This window comes from Phocoena sinus, chromosome 9 (assembly GCF_008692025.1).
Source record: "Phocoena sinus isolate mPhoSin1 chromosome 9, mPhoSin1.pri, whole genome shotgun sequence".
Lineage (NCBI taxonomy): Eukaryota > Metazoa > Chordata > Mammalia > Artiodactyla > Phocoenidae > Phocoena > Phocoena sinus.
Genome location: NC_045771.1, coordinates 86,449,073 through 86,472,871, shown reverse-complemented (window position 1 = coordinate 86,472,871; position 23,799 = coordinate 86,449,073). Strand labels below are relative to the sequence as shown.

The following is a 23,799-nucleotide window of genomic DNA, read 5'->3' as shown; positions in this document are numbered from 1 at the left end:
TTTCAGAAAAGTTTTATTTTCTGGCTTTAATCATTAGATTAATCATTAGAAAAATGTATGAAAACGTTCCACAAATATCAGACTTGTACTATTAAAGCATAGATATAGGTCTTCGGAATTTACTTCTACTTTCTTCATTATTAAGTTATTCAACTCTTTTACTTTAATCTCTAACTTCTGAAGGTACTATTAGGCACTCCTGCAGAATAAACTCTGGTGTGACCTGGCATAAATTTTTTTTTTATTTTGAAAATTCTAATTTTAAGCAATTTTAACTCTACCCACAGTATGTACTATATAAATACTAATTTTAAGGAACTAAACAAGCGAAATAAATATTCTTTAGTATGGTTCAGGCTAAAACTATTAAAGGGCACTCTGTGACCAACTACAGAGCAAAAAAATTTGGGCACTTTACTCCTGTCCCCAAGGCTGACTGTTGGCATATCAATTTCTTGGGCCACAGATGTATGAAATGAAATAAATGTACCTTAGGTCTAAGACCTGTTAAGGACCGAGACCATGGAAGCTTTTAATTAAAACCCTATGTACCTTTGTAAGTTAAATCTATTGGTACCTTTCAGTTAGTAATAATAAAAAATCAAACACACACACTTTGGGCAAATACATCCCTTAGCATTGGTCTACAGGCTTAGAAAAAAGACACAGGTCAAGAAAAAAATGTATTACAAAATATTATTTTAAATGTAAAATAATGAGCTCACCTAATATTCATCATTCATGAATTTCTTCAGGAAATATGTATTATATAGGTATACAGATATACAATGTACTGATTGAATTTGTTACAAGGTAATAAGACTTTAAAGTCTATCTACTTTGCTGCTATTTGGAAAAAATGACTATGTAAAAGTAAAAAAATAAATGAAAAGTACCTTTATGAAAGTAAAGCACTGAATACGTGATTTGCTCCCAAGAGTCAAAGTTCGGGCAGTAACATACACACAAACTTCCTAGAAGGAAGAAGGTATTTAGTAAAACTTAAAAGAATCGTAGACAAATAGAAAGTTTCCTAAGCCACTTAACCTTACTGCTATTCCTTTAGATGTTCTGCCTCAATTTACCTCATAGATTATCCCCAAATTCTAGAAATGGACTATTAACAAGTTGCTAAGAAATTTCAAGTCAACAATTACTCAGCACACACTATAAGCAATTTACTGTGGTAGGTTACTGAAGGCTAGGAAAATGGAGAGAGAGAGACTTCTGTATACGAAATCACAGGAACCTAGAGAAGTTTATAAAGCTTCACGAGATTCTCCTTACGTACACATACTCCCCTGTGCCCTTTTTTAGCTTGCTTTCCAGCCATTGCTAATAGCTATGGACCTCAGTTTATCAAAAACGTGTCTCCTATTTACAGAAAGTTTCCAGAGTTCTTCTTTATCTAGAATGGAAAGCAAACTGGGGCAACAAGAGCAAGTGTGGTGTGTGTGCCTGTCCCCATCCATATTTGGGTCACTGAGGAGAGCTCCTGGCATAGAGTGGCCTTTCCAGATGAGCCCTGACCACACTCACTCAGCCCACCACTCCAGAACAACCTCAGCCTTTCCACCTGTTTCAATGTGTAAAACTGTCCATCACCTCTAGCAGCTGTTGCCACCTGGACAGACTAGGTAAGTCCATCAATGACCTACAAATGAGGGCATTATGCTTAAACTGATACTTCTATTCTAATGCTAGCATTTATGTGATCACCTGAAATAGGAGATTTCCAGGGTGGAAAGGAACTTGACAAGGAGCCTGGAAACCTGGGTTCTAGTCCCAGAGCGAATATTAACTAGCTGTGTGAATTCAATCATTATTCTACTCAGTGAATTGCAATATTTCCTCTACCATAGTCCATTAGAGTTCCTTTATCAAAAATCATGGTAGGAAAAAAAAGGCCCATTTTCCCTAAGAAGACTATTTAAGGACATGTTTAAGCATTTCGTTATAATATTTATCCTTCGTGACTCTTTTAATGACTTTTAAGACTGCCATATATTGTTAGAAATTCATTTCATTGCAATATTTTCAACAGAAAACAAAAAAGAATAACTTTATCAGATAAAAAAGTAACAATTCTGTTAGATTTAAAATTACTGTTATGCTTAATGACCACCTTTTCTTTAAAATTACAGCAGACTCTTTAAGAATAAAATAATGCTATACTGGGCTTCCCTGGTGGCGCAGTGGTTGACAGTCTGCCTGCTGATGCAGGGGACACGGGTTCGTGCCCCGGTCTGGGAAGATCCCACATGCCGCGGAGCGGCTGAGCCTGCGCGCCCGGAGCCTGTGCTCCACAACAGTGAGAGGCCCGCGTACCGCAAAAAAAAAAAAAAAAAAAAAAAAAAAAAAAAAAATGCTATACTAAAGCAGATACAAAAATAGTAATTATAAGAGATACAAAAGTCCTCTGTACCACTTTGACTACTTTTATACAGTAAACATACTACCAGCAAAAACCCTACTGGTTTATCCTGTTCTTTTACGTTCTATGATCACAGGCATTTTTAGCAAACGGAGTTAAAACTTCATCCTCTCTAGTAATAAAGAAACAAGAATTAAAACAAGCCACCACATTTTTCCTTTCAAATTAGTGAAGTTTTAAAAATGATAATCAATTCTGTCAATGGAGCAGTAGGAAGAACATTCTCAAATAATAGTAATGAAAGAGTGAACTAGTACAACCTCTCCGATAAACAGTTTTGCCGAGGATTAAATATATTCACACCTGTTGACCCAGTAATTCTTCTTTTAGGAAACTACCCTGAGGAATGAACGTGAAATGTCAAAAATATGAGAAAGATCATAACCTCCATTCTAGCAAAATCCTCTGCACACCATCCTTTAGAGAATTGAGGTTATCATTTTTCTTGTTTTGAAGAAAGTTAAAGTGAGATGTAGAATAAACTAACCTAATTACATACACCAAGAGCCATATTCAGATCTCATAAGCAAATATCTCCAAATAGTTATGTTGTGGCTTAGTCCCCTCTCCCAATCCCAAAGGGGGGAAAAAAGACACAAGGGGCAATGGGCTGTGCACAGGCTCTGCAAAGCTGTCCCATCTCTAGAATTTTCTTTGAAATGTTCGATATCTGTGCTGTCCAATATGGTAGCCACTAGCCACATGTGGCTACTGAGCACTTAAAGGATGGCTAATGTGACTGAGGAACTTCTTTTACATTTTATTTAATTTTAATAACTTAAATTTAAATAGCCACATGTGGCTAGTGGCTACCCTCTTGGACAGCATAGCTCTGGAGCACTGGTTCTCAACTCTGAAAGTACATTAAAATTACCTGGGCCCACAGATGCCTAGGCTCCACCTGAGATCAACTAAATCAGAATCTCTGGGGTGAGATTCAGGCATCAGTATTTTTTTAATTTGCCTGAGTCATATTAATTAAATTCTCTAAGCCTCAGTTTCCTCAGTTGTAAATAAGGAAAACAGAACCTCCTTCGTATGGTTCTAATGTGAGTGTTAAATGAGGTAATATGTATAAAGCTCTGGCAAAGAAGTTATAGCTGGTCATAAAGGTTAGCTGCTTTATTATTATTATTTCAGAATAATTTTGCTGCTATTTACAAGTTGGGGGAAGTCAGAGTTTGAAAAAACAAAGCAAGCTTTTAATGGCGTATCCAGAGATGTGTAATGAATATTCATCAATGATGAAGATAACATCTCAAAATTGGCTAGCCTGGGGGAAACCATTTGGACAATGAAAGCTATTATGGACAAAGTTTTCCAAGGGAAATTATCTCATTGTAAAAGGCTCTATAAAATGCTAAAACACAGGCCTAATTCTGGGAACTTGTGAAGGGCAACTCTTGCAATTATATGTACAGGAAGGAGAAGTTACACTTTTCACCCCTCACTACCTCCCAGTAGGAGGTGCACAAGAAAGAATTACAGCCACCATGGAGTTAGAACACACAGGAGAACTCTAAGTACAGCTTCAGGGTTGACTATTGGATAGGGAGTGTATTTTCTTTCCTTCAATTCTTTAGGAGGTCCCTGATTTGTAAAAAATTTATTAGAAAAATCTATACAAACTCATAATCTTATACATAAGTGTCCTGACATTGGCAGAGCACTTTTGCCTATCACCAACTCTCATGAGCAGCCTCCAGATTTTAACCTCTAACTCCCTGGAAGGTAGCAGATATCATTTCTTAGGGTAGGAAAATTCAGGACAAAGATGCTTTCAAGAATGTAAAAAGTAATGCTGAAAGGACAAAGTAGCTCCCGATGACCAATATGTGACAACTGAACATCCAATGTTATTACAGCATCAGCATTAATGTAAATAGTTGAAATAAGTTGAGTTTGTAAAAAGCTCTGAGTCTACCTATATTTTTTTTCATGAACCATGTTTTCTGTTCTTCACACCAGTGGAAAATTAAGCTCCCTATTATAAAGGGAGCCATATAGGGATTAGACTATTTGCTCTCTTCTCCATTCCTACTTTGCTGAAGTAGGTATTTGTTTGTTTTAACAACGAAGGTTAAAAAGTTATTTCTGAAAAGTAATTTGGGAAATACATGAACTGACAACTTCTTAGTTGAAAAGCAAAAGGGTGCTTCTCTGGTTTATTTCATTGTAAATCTGGAAGCATCCCATTTGAAACAGGTTTATTTTTTCTATTTCAAAGCTGACTGCGAAAAGCAAGGCTCATTTGCTATTCTCCTAGATGTTGCTGAGAAAGGAAAAAACACTCTTTCACATCTCGTGCCGGATTAACCTTTTATTTCTTAAGATATGTCATAGACAGCATGTTTATAAGCTGCTACTGTTCATGAGAAACTCCTATGGGAACAACTAAGAAGGAATAAAAGCTTCATAGAATAAAAGCCTAAAATAATTATTTATATCCAACAGATTTAAAGTCAAGTACAAGGTAGTCAAGTACTAGCCTGGTCCCACCGCATGAGCTCTGGATCCCATTATGTCCCACCTTCTAAGCAAATTTGTTCTACTGGTCATTCCTCTCTGCTGTGTACTGTCATCTTTTCTTTTCCACTAAATATCCCATAAGCATTCAAACATACTAGAGTCGCTACTGTCTCAAAAAATGATATTCCCTAAATCCCACTTTCCCTTTCAGCTGCTGCCTCTCTCATGCCTGCACACGCTGCTATAATTTTTCAACTCCCACATGACACTTAACCATTCACAATCAAGATTTCACCTCAATCACCCAGCACAAACTACTCACAGTAACCTCCATGCAGCTATACCCAATGGACTCCACCTCTCACCACCTACTAACAGTCACTCTCTTTTATGAAACTCCCTCTGCTCTTGGCTGCTATAACACCTCACTTGGTTTTCCTCTTCTCTCCCCATACTTTTTCCTTTTTCTTTGGATGTTCCACCTAACTTTTATATATTTTTGCTCCCAGATCTAATTCCTAAACCTCTTCCCTTTTGACCCTTTACCCTTCCCACAGCTTCAAATGCCAGCTATGGTCTAACAACTTCCACATTTATTCATCTCCAGTCCCGACTCCCCTTCTAAGCTCCACGTCTCTTAGTTAACATGTCCAAAACAAAACTCACAATCTCCCTTCCTAAGCCCCACCAAAACCACTGTACCTCAGTAAATGGCACCACTGTTGACCCATTTGCTTGTGCCAGAAACCTGAGAACCATTCCTCTTCATCTAGTTCATAGCGGGTCTCCTCAGTTCCATCTCCAAAATTCATCACAAACCCACCTAGTTCTCTCTACCTCTACTGCCCATCCCAGATCAAGCCTCATCTCAAATATATGACTACACCTTATCCTAACTGCTCATCTCCCCACTTTTTCTCTTGTGCCCTCTGAACTATTCTTCACACAGCAGCCACAGTGATCTTTTCAAAATACATATCTAATCATGTCACTAACCACTTAGAACACTTCAGTGAAGGACTGTCAATGGACCCTAAAACCACCAGATGAAAAGTTGTTGGGGAAAAGGATAGTAATTTAATGCCAAAGTATCACCTCACAGATTACTAATGCAAAGGGTGAAATGTACCTTTACAAGGGAGACAGGCAGTGGTTACCACTTAACCAAATGACCAAACTTAGCGTCACTAACAGTAGGACGTCCTTACATTATACGTTTCCTGATCTGGTGCGAATAAAGTTCACAACATTACCTATGAAATATTCTTACCAAAAATGTTTAACCTATGTCTAACAACGCCTTTAGGCCTAACTTCCAACTTACAGAAAATGGAAAGGAAAGAGAAAGAAGTTAAATACTTCCACAAAGAAACAATTAGACAAATCCAGAATGTGAGATATTCCACAAGGCAAATAGCCTGGACTCTTCAAAATGTCAATGTTGTGAAAAGAGAAAAAGAGGGACAGAAGATAGGAGGTGGGAATCGGTCTACATTACGACACTGCAGAGACAAAACAACCAAATGTAACGCATGGATCTTTTAAAAGTTATATGCGTACATGTATCTATTCGTGTATATGCATACACATATATACATACACGTGAAAAGGACTTTTTAAAAAACAATTATGGAAATTTGAATATGAAAGTTTACTGATTAACGTAGCTAATTTCTTTCAGTGATAATGGAAATGAGATTATGTAAGAGTATCCTTAACCTAAGGAGATACATGCTGAATTATTTAGTGGTAAAGTATCATGGTGGTTGCAACTTACTTTAATGATTTAGTCAAAAAGAAAAAAATCCTATCTATTTAAGAGGAGAATGATAAAACAAATGATAAAGCATTGTGAATGATATGATTATTTAAGTAAAAGGTACATGGACGTTCATTATATTATTGAACTTTTCTGTACAATTGAGCATTCTCAAAATAAAAGGTCGTCATAAGAAAAAAAAAAAAACTTTAATGACCTTATGACCCTTAAGATAAAACCTAAAGCCCTTCCATGGTCTGCAAGGCCCTATACAACCTGGCCCCTGCCCACCCCTTCAACGCTCTCTCGCAATACTCTCCCTCTTGCTCACTCTACTTCAGTCACCCTGTTCTTAGTTCATACACATCCTTCAAGTCTCAAAGGAAATATCATCTCCTGCCCTAAACTCCCCAAGACTGGTTTATAGAGTGACTTACAAGGCTGAGGGAGATCCTGGATGGACAGAAAAACTATAGGATGGATTTTGAAGGAGTGAGGTGGGAAAGGAAGCAATTTTCAGTTTTCATTCTGTAAAATGAAATGTACTGGCTGGACTAGAACATATTTGAAGATATTAGTAGCTTCCATTAAACATCTGTTACATGTTCTCATGGCTTCCTGTAGTTCTCATTCATAAAATGTACCACGACTCTATTCAAATACTACGTGTGCACTTATTTAATGTCTAACATCCATACTGAATAGTAACGCTCTACTAAAAAAGGTTTAGGTCAGTTTTGCTCACCATTGTATCCCCAATACCCAGCACACAGTAAGTGCTCCATAACTGTCAGCTCAACGAATACCACATAATTTGGCTTTAAAGGAAAGCAATTTTAGTCTAAGCGTTACTTAAGTGGTAACTGTCCACTCAAGTTGGGATGTTAAAGATGGCTATGAGATTTAGTTATTAGAGTTGATTATTTAGATGATTATTACGGTTAATGAGCAGTTTTTCCACCAGATTCATTGACTGTAATCATACTCCTCTCCTCTCATTTTCAGGCATTTTTTTCCCCTCTCTGTTTTCTCTATCTACAATAAACAGGTGTTAAGAGATGGAATATTGTACACTAACAACTTTATGTGAAGCTCTGATTGTCAGCTCAGGTTATAGCATGGCTCTTAAAGCAGCTAAGCACATAGGTTTAGAACCCAAACATCAGTAAGCCTGACACAAAAAGCATCCCGATCATCGTATGCCATTTGTTAAAAATGGAGCAGGTGAGAAAATGTAGCTTGATTAAATATGAATCTATCCCCTCTATTAGAACAATAATACAAAAACTATTAGAACAATAATCTGACTGTGGCTTCTTTATACAGACAGAAAATGTATAAAATTACAGTGGAGAAGGTAATTTGGTACGTAAATATCCATATAATCACTTATGTAAGAGTGTGGCCCTATTATATTTTATTTTCAAGATCAATATAGCTAAACAATGGCTAAATGTATGGAACTCAAGTATAATTAAGTAAATTAATAAATACAACCCAGTTCTACCTGTATGGTTGGTAAAAACACACAAGGTTGGGTGTTTGGATAATTTCTCTTGGTCTTGAAGATCATCATATCCAAAGTTGACAAGTCTAAGAACATAAATGCATTTACCAATAAGTTCCCTCATAAAAGATGTAACCACTATAATTTACCCACAGAAGTAGAGACATGTCCTCGAGAAATTCCAGTAGATAATATGTCTTTTGGTTAAAAAAAAACAAACTATAAAACAGTAATTTTTTAAAATACATGTTACATAAATGGCATGGCCTGGCAATAGAGAAAAATATATATATTCCTTTCAACTTACATTTTTATAAATTTTTTTGATTTTAGAGTAATGCCGACATTATGTTTCACAATGGACAGAAATGAATATTCATATATGATGAAATAAAGGTAGTGAAATATGTAACAGTTTGAGATTACCATTAATTCAAGCAGACTTTCATTTCTTCTGTGCAGTTATGGCCTTGTGTCTATTTTTTCAACAGTGTCTCATGTTTTTACTACATGTAAAATAATCTGGGGGAAAAAAACCTCGCCTTTTGTGTAAAAAGGAAAACAGGAAAAAAAGTAAAGCAATAGACTCAGCTGAGCTATAAGTAGATTGACCTGCAATATCCTCTTTGATGGCAACAAGAAAAGGGTTTTGATGTTTGATTCTAAACGTAGCTCTCTCTCTGAGTCATCAAATGCTTTTATTGAATCACAGGGAGAACAGCACTTCCATAGATCAAAATAAATGGAGACGTCCTACAGAAATAAATGACTAAGAAAAATCAATATGATTGCCTTTCCATGGAAAAACCCTGTGTTCAGGCTTGATAACATTTTTTATATTCCCTATAGAGAACAGAAACAGAAAAGATGACACCCACCCACACCCACCCACACACACACACACACACACACACACAGAATATCAAACTATCCTTTTATCTGCATACCATAGATTAGGTATAAATATTATATAATCATTCTGCCCACAAGTGTCTATAAAAATTAATAGTAATCTGTGAGTAACTTACTTGAATCCTGAATCACTTAATGATACGTCCAAGGGTGCTTCAAACTGTCAAAAAATTAGGAGAAAACAAAGTGAAAAATGACATTAGTTAAGTGATGATAGTTCTGGAAACCAGTGCAAACCTGACAACACTGTGCTTGCCTAGTGATGAAGAGCTCCTTTAACCAGCATTATCTTCAGAGGATATCCCCTGAATCCACAGACAGAAAGTCCACTGGGAACATTCTGGAGTTTACATACATCACAAGCTTGATGTGTATTTATTTCTCAAAAGGCAAACTTTGCTTCAGATTTAACTACCATAAATGGGTTTTATAATAAGCCAATTGGAAGGAGTAGACTTTTACAAGACACAGATGATCACGTAAGGAGGGAAGGACTGGGTGTCTTTAGAAAGAGAATGAGTGAGTCCAAAAAAGGGGGTAGAAGGAGTAAATGAAATTCTTGTAATGGTATGATATCAATCTGTATTAGACACCAATATTAACCCTGGTCAAGAAGAATAATAATGTTCTGTCCATCACAGATAAAGATATTTGCGACTCCTCACTACAAGGCTGGCACTCCAAACAGCTTTTCCAGGAGTGGTTCTAGATTTGCACTGATTGAACTCTACCCTCTCACTGACTTTCTACCTTACACTCAATCCACCATCACATGTTCTTTTGGATCAAATGATGCATAATCACATAAAGCTATCTACTATTAACCACGCCTACTACCTCCCACTGATACTCTTACCCATTTTTCTTTAATATGAGGCATTCAGTTAGCAGAAATTTACTGTGTGTGCTCTTCTAATAATCTATATTAATTGCATTTGTTACAGAATTGAAGTCTTGAGATGGCAAGAACTATTTTACTTGCTCATACAAGTGACTAAAGTACAAGACCAAGAATGTTAAAATGCTGTTTATGATAATAGCTCTCTTTAAAAGGGGCAATAGGTTGTAAAATTTCCTTAGCCCAATCATTTTCTGGACTTACCATTAAGCTAAAGTGCTCATCAGCATAAAACTGGATGCATTTTAAGACACTCCTTGATTTCTAAAAAAGAAAACAGAGTGACAAATTAACAAAAAATCAACAGAAACACTAGTTTAAAGAGAGAGAGGGCTTCCCTGGTGGCGCAGTGGTTGAGAGTCCGCCTGCTGATGCAGGGGACATGGGTTTGTGCCCCGGTCCGGGAGGATCACACATGCCGCGGAGCGGCTGGGCCCGTGAGCCATGGCCGCTGAGCCTGCGCGTCCGGAGCCTGTGCTCCGCGACAGGAGAGGCCACAACAGTGAGAGGCCCGCGTACCGGAAAAAAAAAAAAAGAGAGAGAGAAAAGGAAGCAGCCAAAAATCAAGCAGTAATGAAAACCTCTCCATTATTTTTCATCAACTTTTGTCGACTGCCCCATCAATGAAAATGAAGTAATTAATAAATTAAAATAACGATAATGTCAAAATTAAACTACTCCCACAAAAAGGAGGGCCAGTGGTCTAGTTTTTACCTTCAGATCAATGTAGTATAATCTCTGCTCTGACATATCCCACTGAGCCCAAACAAAATCTTCGGCTACTCTCTGTCTTGGGAGATGGCCGGAATTTTTAATTACCTAAGGAGGCAAAGAGATTTTAGAAATAAATAACATTTTAAAGGAGAACATATCTGGGTTTCATAATTATTTTGCTTATTCTATCTTTATAATACATGTAAATACTTCCACAGTTTATTTTTAGTAGCCCCTACCGCCAATACATACACATGGAAAGTCTTTCCAAAAAAGATTTAAGGCGTCATTTCATTACTTGCTCCTCACAAACACTCTGCAATAAACTATCTTATTTTTATTCTTAGTTTGACACACAGGCTGGGGCTGCTGAAGGCAAGGCCACACCTACCACAAACCAACAGCTGTGCTAACACAAGATTCAGAGCTTCCTGTTCTGGACATAACCCACTCAGGTATCTGCAGTCTGGAGGGCTTTACCACCAAAGGTAGAGACTGTTAGGCCAAGGGAAAACTCAGGCCTGGGAGAGGAGGGTTCTGGGCAATGATCCTAGATCTGCCATAAACTCTTCATGTGTCTTTGGTCAGGCTTCTTACCTTTATGTCTTCCACAATGAGCATGATGATACTGCCCATCTCTCAGCAATACTTAACTATTCATCCTTCAAGACCCAACTTAGGCACTGACCTCCTGTAGAAATCCTTCCCTCACCTCCCAAGATGAAGGCAAAGCTCCCCATCTCTGTATTCCTATGGTGCTTTGGCATGCTTCTATTACAATTACATTTTAATTAATGTTATAAGTCTACCCCAATGAGTATGCACTCTTCTACAACACCTTTACATTCTCAATGGCTTGATTGTTTCTAGCATGTAGAAGTACTCAAGGAATACTTCTCAAAAGAAGGAAAATGAAATAGGGTACGCAAGAGTAAATTGCCAAGGAAATGATAAGTGTAATACAAGGAATTTAGAACTCACTTTCCTCAAAACTGCTCATCAAGCAAAGGTGATCTATATTGGGACAGATGAGTAAATGATGAAGACAAGTTGATGTAGAAGAAATAAGGAAAAAAGAGAACATCAGAATGGTCCATAGTCATACTTCAACCTCTCTAATCCTAAATGGGATTTCTCCCATGAGGCTAACTAGGAACTCAGGGGAGGACAGGGCATGCAGAATCATACACCTCTATTTCTTGTTTGCCTAGTTCCATCAAATTTGCTGGAAAAAGATCCAAGAGTACAGTACCTATCTGACTCTTAACTTCGGGGAACCCATCTTGTTTCCATTTTTCTGAAATTGTTTAGGTTAGGGTAGATTTGGGAACTCTCAGATAAAGGCCTATACTAGCAAGACATGATCGTCGGAACACGGCAACCAGGTTCACATAGCAGTTCTGTCCCTCTCTAGAGTTTCCTCACCTCTGTGAGTCGAGGTTGTCGTGTTCCCTGTAAACATGGGATAATTACAATACCACCTCTAATGTGTAGGGATGCTGTGATGATTATGCAGACCTGCACATGGCTTTATGAAGCTGTCATCTAAGCCTTTAAGAATGAGGGCAGGGGGCTTCCCTGGTGGCGCAGTGGTTGAGAGCCCGCCTGCCGATGCAGGGGACGCGGGTTCGTGCCCCGGTCCGGGAAGATCCCACATGCCGAGGAGCGGCTGCGCCCGTGAGCCATGGCCGCTGAGCCTGCGCGTCCGGAGCCTGCGCTCCGCAACGGGAGAGGCCACAACAGTGAGAGGCCTGCGTACCGCAAAAAAAAAAAAAAAAAAAAAAAAAAAAAAAAAAAAGAATGAGGGCAGAAGTGCCTCACAGAAGGGCACATGTGGATGAGGGAGTGCTGAGACTGTATTGCTTGGCCAGGAGAATCCTTCCTGGGCTTCTGACAGGTGCCTCCTGGCCTCACTCTCTCTGCAGTGTCTCTCATGGCTCTCAACCCCTCTTCTAACCAGCCAGTCCTCTGTCTGTGTCCATTTCCCCTTCCTGACCCCAACGTGTTTATTTAACTCTCTCCTCTAAATTCTCATTGCTGCCTTTGGGATTCTGCACCTTGGCCTTTCCTCTCTGGCCTGACCCTTTTCTGACAACTGGCCTTGTCTTTGCCCTGCCATCCACTCAGCCACTAGTGGCCCAGAGCTCCAGCCACATACTTTCTGGTCATTTTCCAGCCAGGCCTCTTGATTTGATGCTTTCAATCATAGATACATAATTAAAAAATGCCATCTCCCATTTCAATTTTGTTCACATAATTTAAAATTAAAATCAGAGAAAGACTATTTAGATGCAGACTATTTAAATATTGAAGGAAATCATTTTAATATCAATAATATATTAAGATCTCACACAAACTGTCAAGAAAAAGACAACCCAGGAAAAAATAGACAAGGATATAACTAAGCAATTCCCAGAAAAACAAATTCACATAGCCAATAAGCAAAGCAGATGCTCAACCTCATCAATATTAAGGGAAACACAACCTCGAATAATAATGATATCAACTTAAACGCATCAAACTGGATTTTTTAAAAGGCAAATACATCGATTACTGGTGTGGATAGAGGGAAAGGGTACTTTCATACTTTGCTTGCAAAACTGAAGTGTTACAAGTTTTTTGGAAAGCAATCTGGCAAAATCTGTTGAAGTTTATTAAATGCATATAACTGTCAACCCACTTATCCATCCCTGAGGATTTAACCTAAAGAAACACGTGTACCAAACATGTAAAGCTAAAAACATTTGAGACAATTTGTAATGCAAACAAATAAAAGGGGGAAAAAAAGGCAATCAAGTGAATATCTATCCATGGGAGAACGGTGACAAAACTGTGCACATCCAGGCCAGGGACTATTTGTACTTCTAAAGACAATGAACTGAGCTGCTCTAGGGTGCTTGTAGGTAATTCCACAAAGTTGAATGAGGAAGGAGTGAATAATAAACAAACCCCTGGGTGTGTCAGGGGTGGAGATGGGAGACATATAGGTATGGAGAAAAGTGTGAAAGGATACACACCAGGTTGTGAACAAAAGTTAGAGGTGAAAAGGCAAGGGAGAAGTAGAAAACAAGCAAAAAAGAAAAGAAAACTGAACTATATAGAACCTTAGCATATATCCTATGATCCCATTTATTATGTGTATGTATGTGTATACATGTATAAAAATTAGAGAAACAAGTTCTCTCTCTATTTAGGAACCTATATGGATACCCCTGATACATTAAGTAAAAAGCAAAAACAAAAGCAGCAAATTAATATTTATATTATGATTCTATCTTGGTAAAAGCAACTGAATCCCAGTATCTGTACACCTAACCTTGAACAAGGTACAAGGCACGGAAAAGGTCACACAAGGCTGTCATTAGTTATGTCAGGAGGCTGAGAATGGGGGGTGAGGTAGATAGAAAGGAGATAATCAACTCCTTCATGTATCTTGTATTATTTCACATGTTACAACAGCAAGTCTATAACTGGAAAGACACCAAATAAAGTAGTATGTTTCTATAACAATCCATCTTTAATAGTCTAGAAATGCCACTCTTTATGGGAAAAAAACTCTAAAGCGAAAGGAATTTCAAATATTTACCACTCTATTTCCATCTTCTTGGGTAACTTGGATATGAAGTTGTTCAATATCTTTTAAAAAAGAAACAATAGTTTAACCTTCATGAAAAATACGAGTACTTTTTTTCACCTAACAGTTGTGAATATTTTTTTATAAAAGCAAAACAGATTAAACGACTGGCTGAAAAACAGTATTATCACAGATGGCAATCTCACAAGGCTCAAAACAAAACCCACCTTTCTCCACCCTGCCTTTAAGTCTGTTTCAAGTCCAGCATTTACTCTGCTCCTCAGTATCAACAATACATGAAGCATTTAACTCTTCTGCTCCCCTGGGTTCCCTTAACAAGTATTTCCCTCCCCTATACCATCAGTCTTACACATAGGGCTAATAAGGGCTCATTTGGCAGGGTTTATCTTCAGTTTCCAAATACCCAATACCTCTTTATATGAAAACATCAGATAGAAAACTCATTATGCCAGATATTAGGGGGAGGTATTTTTATAGGGGTCATTAACAGAACTCTGAACACTTTATTGATGTGCAGATGGTCTATTTTTCTCAGTAAGTGATTTAGATTCAGCCATATGTACCTTCTGCTGGCTCTTCTTACAGAAATGTGAGACAGGTTATTGGGCAAGAGTATAGGAAGTGAACACAATCCTAACCCCTCAGACTTGTCCTTCTAATTATAAATCAGCACTTTCACCTTATAACATGAAAGACAGCTTACTAGATAAGATACACCAGTGAATTTTGTCCTTTGTCCACCCTTCCCCCGACTTGAAATCATCATTAAAGGATGTCCCAATCTTATCTGCCTCTATCTGAATTTGACCAAGTTACTAAGTGTCCTCGAGTTCTGCCATGGAATTCTTCTAGCTTCTAATGCCTTTCCCTCTGTCCATCCAAGCCTCTCTCCTTAAATCATGGTTATCCACTGTGACAGACATCTTAAAGAAGGATGGACTAAAGAAGGCAAAAATGACCTGCACAACTGTTCTACAAATATTCTACCATGTGCCCAAACTGGAAATCCATATATGCAGGAGCCCATCGTATACGGAGGCAGAGCCTAAGAGAACAACAAGTAGAAACAGAAGGAAAGCCCTTCCACAGGAGTCCTAGGTCTCCAATGGACATCAAAGGTCAGTGGACCCTCAGCACTGGCGAGTGGACAGCTAGAAGATTCATCACGCCCTTCCTACGCTTCACTGGGAGATGCACCGTTCATGAAGTCCTCGGGATATACTTACATTTCTCTTCTGAAATCAGTAGCAGATGATTCTCTGGTAGAGGGTGACTTTCAACATGTGGGTAGAGGAACTGTAAAAAGGAAATTAATCAAAATCATAAGCAACTACCTTGCTTACACAATTATCTCAAAAGTTGTGTTTGATCACTGTACTACTACAGACCATAGAAGGGACTGGGAACCACAGAATAGTTTAGGCGAATCACATTCACACACACACATTACAGACGGAAGCAAGGAAGAGAAGGCAACGCTTTCAGGAGCTCAGTTTTCCAGCGGGGGATTGATCACAGGTCCAACACAATTCATTTAGACAGGCTAAAGTGTACGCCGTTTCTAGGGATGGTGCTTCCTATTTGGAATATGGGATTCTGAAGCCAATCAGAAACAATGTAAGTAACATTTGTACAGAAAGTTCTGTTTCACACGCACCAAAACAGAGTGACTGATATAATTTGTTGTGCAGCTAACCCTAGTATTTAATTTGAGAGCCAAGTAAATGTACTCTCCGTGACAACTTCCAAAGTCCCACATCCAAGAGAAAAAGCAAAAGAGAACCAGGGACTTTCCAGGAAAGGATAGTGAATCACAGTGTGGCAACTGGTGGAGGATTTACCTCAAAGCACAGAATGACTGCCACTGGGAAGAAAAGGCTTGATCCCCCCGACGCCTCCTCCTCTGTGCCCACCCTTATTTGTCAGCCCACAGGACAAAGCAGGCAGCCAGAAACACAAGGCCTGACACTGTCAGCTGTGATAATGAGGGAAAACTGGCCATGGGATAACTCCAGTGACTTGATTCTTTCATCATCAAAAGGGTAACTATAAATCAGCACTTTCATTTTGCAACATGAAAGACAGCTTACTAGATAAGATCCACTGGCGAATTTTGGGTTTTCCCTCCAAACTTTAAAGCATACTGAAAGAACATAACTTTTCATGTCCCTGTTTTAAAGCCTGCAGCTTCTCTAAAGAGTAGGAAAAATTTTGACAAAATATATTATCTGGTGTCCTAACTTTTCATAATGACAAATTAGAAATAGAACTTGTCAACTTTTTAAAATATTAATTTATTTATTTTTATTTTTTGGCTGCACCATGCGGGATCTTAGTTCCCGGACCACGGATCGAACCTTTGCCCCCTGCAGTGGAAGGGTGGAGCCTTAACCACTGGACCACCAGGGAAGTCCCTAGAACTGGTCAACTTTTAAAATTGCTTATAGTCAAGTTTCCCTTTCAGAAAAACAAAACTTTAACTATATACCATTCTTCACAGCAAAAAACTCAAAACCGTAAAATAGACAGGAATGCAGAATTCAGCTACGAGAATAATATAGACCTTATTATCTGCTGATTTGTGAAACTGTGCACATCAAAAAGGATACTTTGGGGACTTCTCTGGCAGTCCAGTGGTTAAGACTTTGCCTTTCAATGCAGGGGGTGTGGGTTCAATCCCTGGCCGGGGAGCTAAGATCCCACATGCCTCTTGGCCAAAAAAACCAAAACATAAAACAGAAGCAATATTGTAACAAATTCAATAAAGACTTTAAAAATGGTCCACATCAAAAAAAAAAAAAATCTTAAAAAAAAAAGATACTTTGTGTACTGGGGTTGAGGAGAAGCAATGATGAGTGACACCACATAGATAATGGAAGAGCAAACACTCAGTGCTTCAAAATAAGGAGAAACTACAGATTTGGCCTCCTCTGGGTCTACAGAGGTGGCCAGGCCCTGCTGCCTTAGCACTGTGACCTGGACTAAGGTGCTGACCAGTTCTAAACCTTTGCCTGGTCTCTGTGAGGCAATCAGTGAAAATGTAATTTTAAAAGTTCCATTCAGGTGGTGGTTGTTTTTCTTTCTAATTTGAGGCAACCCTGAAGCAAGGCCTAGAAGTGAGAATATACATAGACAGGGTTCAGACAGAGCTCTACAAAAGTGTGCAACATTTTGTGGGGTTTTGTTTTGTTTTGTCTGCATTGTGAGTAGGAATCTATATAGATTAGATTATATCATATTAGAAAAATATTTATCTTGTAAATATCGAGCTAGACTCTGATTATTAATATTCGTCGATGGAAGGTATGTACTACAGGCATGTAGACGAATGTGTAATTACCCAATGGAACTATCTGAAAGATGCAATCATGCTGGCGGGGAACTCTCCAAGGATCCCAGATTGGGATCCAGACCCCACTCACTACTGTCTTGCTGAAGTTCCTCCATGAAGGGGGTCAAAGCTGCACATGTAGACTTAGGGAAATGTACTACTGGAAATCATCACGGACGTTCTGGTAAGAAAAAGGAGAGAGATCGCAGGGCAGGACCAAACTCCATGGACAGTGAACAGCGTTTCTCTAGAGGAGAGCAGAAGGGAGAGAGGAAGAAGGTGGGGACTTGCCATGGATGGAGGTTTGGAGGAGTTTCTCTCTCCAGAGGCCTAAGCCTGAGGAGCAGGGAGCAGCGCTAGGAACTGAGATGGCCACAAGATTAGTGTGGGTCTACTTCATGTGGGTGGGGACTTTGTTTTTGGCCTACAGATGACATCATGCATCCTGTACTTTTAATTTTTTTAAAGTAAGATAAAATGCACATAACACAACATTCACTATTCACAATTTTCATTATTAAGTATACAATTCAGTAATTTTTAATATATTCACAATGTAGTGCAACCACATACTTGTAAAAACTTTTTCCTTCCTATACTCTAATTACCTTTTAGTTGCCCTCATCCTTCAATAATATCTCCACTGCCTACACAGCCCTGGATAAAAATGCTAAGGAAACCAAAGTAACAGGCCAGGAAAGGGAAGTGTCCCACCGTCAGCCCTGCACTGATGACAGCGTAAACAGGGTGGCTTCCTGGGGGAGGGAACGCAGCTTAGGAGCTCCACACCAGGCCCTGTCTGGCAGGGAGTGGCGGCCCACAGAGACGCCAGGAGTGGTGGCGAAATGCACCACTGTAAGGACTGGCTGACAGTGGACGACTGGGCACATGAGAGACAATCCCCTCTCCCAACACACACTGCAAGAGGGAGACCCACAGCCAGAGGCTGGGAGTGGGTGGGGGGAGGGAGAGGCTATACAAGGCAATTGTGCATCAACCCTGCATGAATATGGATAGTTGATTCTTGTTCTCTGCGGCAGTTATGTTCCATAAAGTCACCAAAAACACTGAAAACTGAACCACTGCTCCCAAGGGAAATACAGGGATAGGAACGTGTGAGCCTCTAGTTAAAACATTTTTGTCAGCAAATTAAAACAAAACTTTGTCTAATGTGTGTTCCTATTTAAAAGACACGTTATTTCATATATGCTGTTGATTCGCTAGCATTGAACTCAGTCAACAGTACTATAAGCTAATGTCTAAATGAAGTTTATCTAATTAACACACGTGTTCTCTGAAAAGAAGAGCGCAGCCTTCTTGCACTTAGGAGCATCAGACAGCACTTCAGCAAGACACTTGGGGGACATTTCAAACAGCGAAATCACCGAGAAAAGCCAAAGAGTGTGAAAAACATGGCACTACGTTGACTGTGAAAACAACCTTTGTTTGCAGTCTGAGAAATGAATCAAGAAGGCAGTGTCACCTTGTTCTACCTCATCTGGGAACATGTGCATCAGGTGAAAATTTTTTCACTGCTTTGCCCGTGTCTGCAAATGACTGTGAAAGCACCATGAGTATTGATTTTGGGGTAACAAATAAATTTTAGTGGGTAGCAGAATTTGCAAATTCTATGTGCAAGTAATGAGAATTGACTGTACCTAGTCTCCTTGTGTTATACGCACAGTGCTTCTGCATCGATTCATAGAGTTGATAAATTCAGGGATTAATTATATCATTTAATCATAGGCATTTAATCTGTCAACTCTATGAACACATTAGATAAACCATTTTAAAACTTCCTTTAAATGTGTTTTGATATTCTATATTTTATCATGTAAAAACATTCTAGTACTATTAGACAAACCATGATATAATAGAGACAGAGAGCTAGGTTTGAGTTTTGATTTTCATGTTTGCAAAGGAAGAGCTGTTAATTCCAGCCATACTCATTCACTGGATTGCTTTGAGGAAAATGTGGTAATGTGTGTGAAAGCACTTTGTAACACCACTGCCTATAGGTTTCATGCTTTTTGATTAATGAGATAAATGATAAAGATATGCTCACTTACCTGTACCCAAATATAGCTATCCACTGCTTTTAGAACCTTCACATTGTTAATGGGGTGGATCTCAACCAACAAAGTTAAGCACCTTGAACCTATAATGTAAAGGACGCTTTTAGTAGCAAAGTCCAGAATATCACAAATTATCTCCTCCACATAGGTCTGAACTTTGGAAATGTAAAATGTATTACTTACTGTATTAGCTACTCCACAAACAAAAGTATTTGTCTTAAAATTGACTTTGCGACTTCTTAAAACCCAAACTGTGAGACTTCTTAAAACTTAAAGAAAACATCATTGGACTTCCCTGGTGGTGCAGTGGTTAAGAATCCGCCTGCCAATGCAGGGGACACGGGTTCGAGCCCTGGTCTGGGAAGATCCCACATCCCACAACTAAGCCCGTGTGCCACAACTACTGAGCCCGCATGCCACAACTACTGAGCCCGCATGCCACAACTACTGAAGCCCGCACGCCTAGAGCCCGTGCTCCACAAGAGAAGCCACCGCACTAAGAAGCTCGTTTGCCGCAACTAGAGAAAGCCCACGCACAGCAACGAAGACCTAAAACAGCTAAAAATAAAAATTAATTAAAAATATATATATATCATAAAGGAGAAGTCAATGTATACGGAATGAGGAACAAGTTCCTACCCATTCCTCAGCCATTTTACTATCACTTCACTGGCCCTCTCAGCTTCTAAGTCTAAACAAATACAACTCAGTTCAGTGTCACTGCAATTCTGCAGCACAGTGGCAAATATTGTTTGCGTAGGAAAATATAAAGATATTTCTGATGCATGAATGTGTTACAGTTGACAGCAATTAGGACAGGGGCTTGGCCTCCCTCGGGAAGGCTTGCAGAGTTGCATGCATAAAGACTCACTTATTTCCTCAGTGCCACATCTGAGCTAATGTCATAAAAGATAGCAATTAGGAGGAAGTGTTGGACACAGGCTAGAATGGGGATATCCAAATTTAGGCCAAACGTTCCCTTCTCAGAAAAGGAGTTGCCTTATATTTGAGTCCTTATAACGACTAATATTCTCAGGTGCTTTCTTGGTGACTTTTATTTATTTATTTATTTTTCATATGCATAAAACTTTATTTTTAAGTCTGGTGAAAGCCAACACATTGTCATTTACTTTTTATTTGAATTTTATTTTATTTATTTTTATACTACAGGTTCTTATTAGTTATCTATTTTATACATATTCGTGTATATATGTCAATGGCACTCTCCCGGTTCATCTCACCACCCCACCCCCGCTTGGTGCCAATACGTTTGTTCTCTACATCTGCGTCTCTATTTCTGCCTTGCAAACCGGTTCACCTGTACCACTTTTCTACATTCCACATATATGCGTTAGTATGAGATATTTGTTTTTCTCTTTCTGAATTGGTGACTTTATTTTGAATAATAATTTACAATTTGGGGATGGTGCAGCAGCCTGGAATTGAATCAGTACCAGTTTTCAGTATTTTCACTATTTAAGAAAGTAACCTAACAGCACAGCTTTATGTTAAGAAAAAGGAAAAAAAAAAGGTAAAGAATATAAAACAATTTCTGGGATATTGCCTCACAATTTTGAGGACTGGATATCTCTGTAAACACACCTTTTTAGAGATTACTAAAAAAGCAAAGCAGTGAGTGAGTTATTATGTAGGATCACAAATACACAATGACAGAACAAATGAAAAACACATATTGCTTGGCTGACGGGTACTTGTAGCTTAGAATAAAAACCCAGTGACAGGATCATTCACAATTCAAAGGGGCTATATTTCTAATAACTGGGACAAGGTAAAGGTGAGGTACTTTGGGAATCTGCTTGATGACAAAAAATGGCTCTAAGAGAGAGACTGGTGTCAAAGATACTTGTGGAAAAAAACAGAATAAAAATGTTCTGTGAGAATGAGAAAAAAAGTAATTTTCCTTATTATGTTGTTTTAAGTGTATATAACTAGTTTAACATAGTAAATAGTAGAAGCTGATATTTGACTGTTTCATCTCTTGCCCTAAAAGCTTTTGGGGGAAAAAGGTTTCTGGGGGGCAGGCAAGGGAATCTTCTCATTGGAAAAATAAGGAATCACTTTCTACTTGGCCTTTCTGTCAGTGAATCTGTTCCCAGATGAGATAACCAGCTATCAGCTAAATTCACTTGCCTTTAAAATGGGAGGATTATCAAGGTCAAAAACCATCTTCCTACACTAATTTTTTGCTTCTTTGGGGCAGCCCAGATACTTAACTAATAAAAGTAGTTTAACGATAAGAGTAATTGTGCAAACAGGAATGTCTCTCAATAACATACCATGTGATTCCATAGTGTAACAGCAAGTACTCTGGATTAGGATTCTAGAGACATCGGTTCTAGTTTAAAATCTGCCACTAACCTAATATATACTTTTCAGCACATCATGAAGCTTTCCTAGGCCTTAGTGCTTTGGGGGCTTTTGTTGTTGTTGTTTTTGGCCGCACCAATGTGTGGCCTGCGGGATCTCAGTTCCCTGCCCAGGGATTGAACCCAGGCCCTGGCAGTGAAAGCACCAAGTCCTAACCACTGGACCGTCAGGGAATTCCCAGTGCTTTTTTACAAAATAAAGTGGAAAACTACAGAATCAGATCATTTCTACAATCATTTTCATCCATAAAATGTGCTGATTCCATGAAGTGCTTAAAGTTGTCTCAAGAATTCAGAGAATCCAGTTATCAATGGAAACTGGGAGGGCATCACTGCAGGGCCAGATAGGTCCAGGCACGGGAAGGAGAGCGGCAGGATCAAAAGGGACAACATGGGGCTTCCCTGGTGGCGCAGTGGTTGAGAGTCCACCTGCCGATGCAGGGGACACGGGTTCGTGCCCTGGTCCGGGAAGATCCCACATGCCGTGAAGCGGCTGGGCCCGTGAGCCATGGCCGCTGAGCGTGCGCGTCTGGAGCCTGTGCTCCGCAACGGGAGAGGCCACAACAGTGAGAGGCCCGCACACCGCAAAAAAAAAAAAAAAAAAAACGGACAACATGGATGGACCTCAAGGGTACTATGCTAAGTGAAGTAAGTCAAACAAAGAATGAAATCACGCCATTTGCAGCAACATGGTTGGACCTAGAGATTATCGTATTAAGTGAAGTAAGTCAGACAGAGAAAGACAAACATATGATATCACTTATATGTGAAATCTAAAAAAATGATACAAATGAACTTATTTACAGAAAAGAAACAGACTCACAGACAGAAAACAAACTTACGGTTACCAGAGGGGAAGGAGTTGGGGAGGGATAAATTAGGAATTTGGGATTAACAGATACATGCTACTACGTATAAAATAAACAACAAGGTCTTAGTGTACAGCACAGGGAACTGTATTCAATACCTTGTAATAACCTTGTATAAAGGAAAAGAATCTGAAAAAATACATATTATGTATAACTGAATCACTTTGCTGTACACCAGAAACTAACACAACATTGTAAGTCAACTTTACTTTAATAAAAGACAAATACCGTATAATCTCTCTTATATGTGGAATCAAAAAAACCAAACCAAACCAAAACCAAAACCAAAACCAAGCTTATAGAGACAGAGAACTGACTGGTGGTTGCAGGAGGTGGGGGTAGAGGAGGGGTGGGGAGAAATGGATGAACATTTTTGTTTTGTTTTGTTTAAAGTGAATTTAAAAAAAAATTTTTTAAAGCACAGGAATAGGAATGGCATTGGGAGGATGAAGAGTGAGCAAAAGAAAGAACCTGGTCTGATGCAGGTGAAGGTACATGTTGTGAAACGGTGACAAGGTTGGAAGAGTCCAGTAGAATCTGCTTGTGAAGAAGCTCTGGTTATTAGAGCTCTGAAATCAAAGCACCTGCTGTACCTTGGGGCAAACATAACTCTACCAGGGAGAGTGAAAGGGGCACCTAAGCCTGGCCCCTATGGAAGGCCATTTTCTAAATAAAACATTAAGTCTGCCACGGCCTCAGCCAATAAGAGAAGCACTGTTGACAAAAACCTTACTGTAAAGTATGTAGACCAAGAAACCCTATCTTGCTCATATAAGAGATGTTACAGTTTGTCTCATTTGCAATGGAAAAATCTCATTATAAGCAACAGAGTGTTAATACCTTGAGGCA

General features: G+C 39.0%; 1 protein-coding gene across 6 annotated transcripts in view; it reads right to left on the bottom strand.

Annotated features, from left to right (window-relative positions):
• Positions 1-23,799, bottom strand: part of GSAP (gamma-secretase activating protein) — an 89,451-nt gene that overhangs the window by 48,447 nt on the left and 17,205 nt on the right. For all 6 annotated transcript variants that reach the window (XR_004351387.1, XR_004351388.1, XR_004351389.1 and 3 more), the window contains exons 6-13: positions 19,689-19,777; positions 15,515-15,584; positions 14,280-14,329; positions 10,694-10,798; positions 10,184-10,243; positions 9,198-9,241; positions 8,170-8,255; positions 897-974 (exon numbers count right to left, since the gene is read on the bottom strand). Coding sequence is in view for 3 of the 6 variants with exons in the window: in XM_032642705.1 (XP_032498596.1) it covers positions 897-974; positions 8,170-8,255; positions 9,198-9,241; positions 10,184-10,243; positions 10,694-10,798; positions 14,280-14,329; positions 15,515-15,584; positions 19,689-19,777 (582 nt within the window). In the remaining 3 variants the exon portion in view is untranslated. The remainder of the gene's footprint in view (positions 1-896; positions 975-8,169; positions 8,256-9,197; positions 9,242-10,183; positions 10,244-10,693; positions 10,799-14,279; positions 14,330-15,514; positions 15,585-19,688; positions 19,778-23,799) is intronic.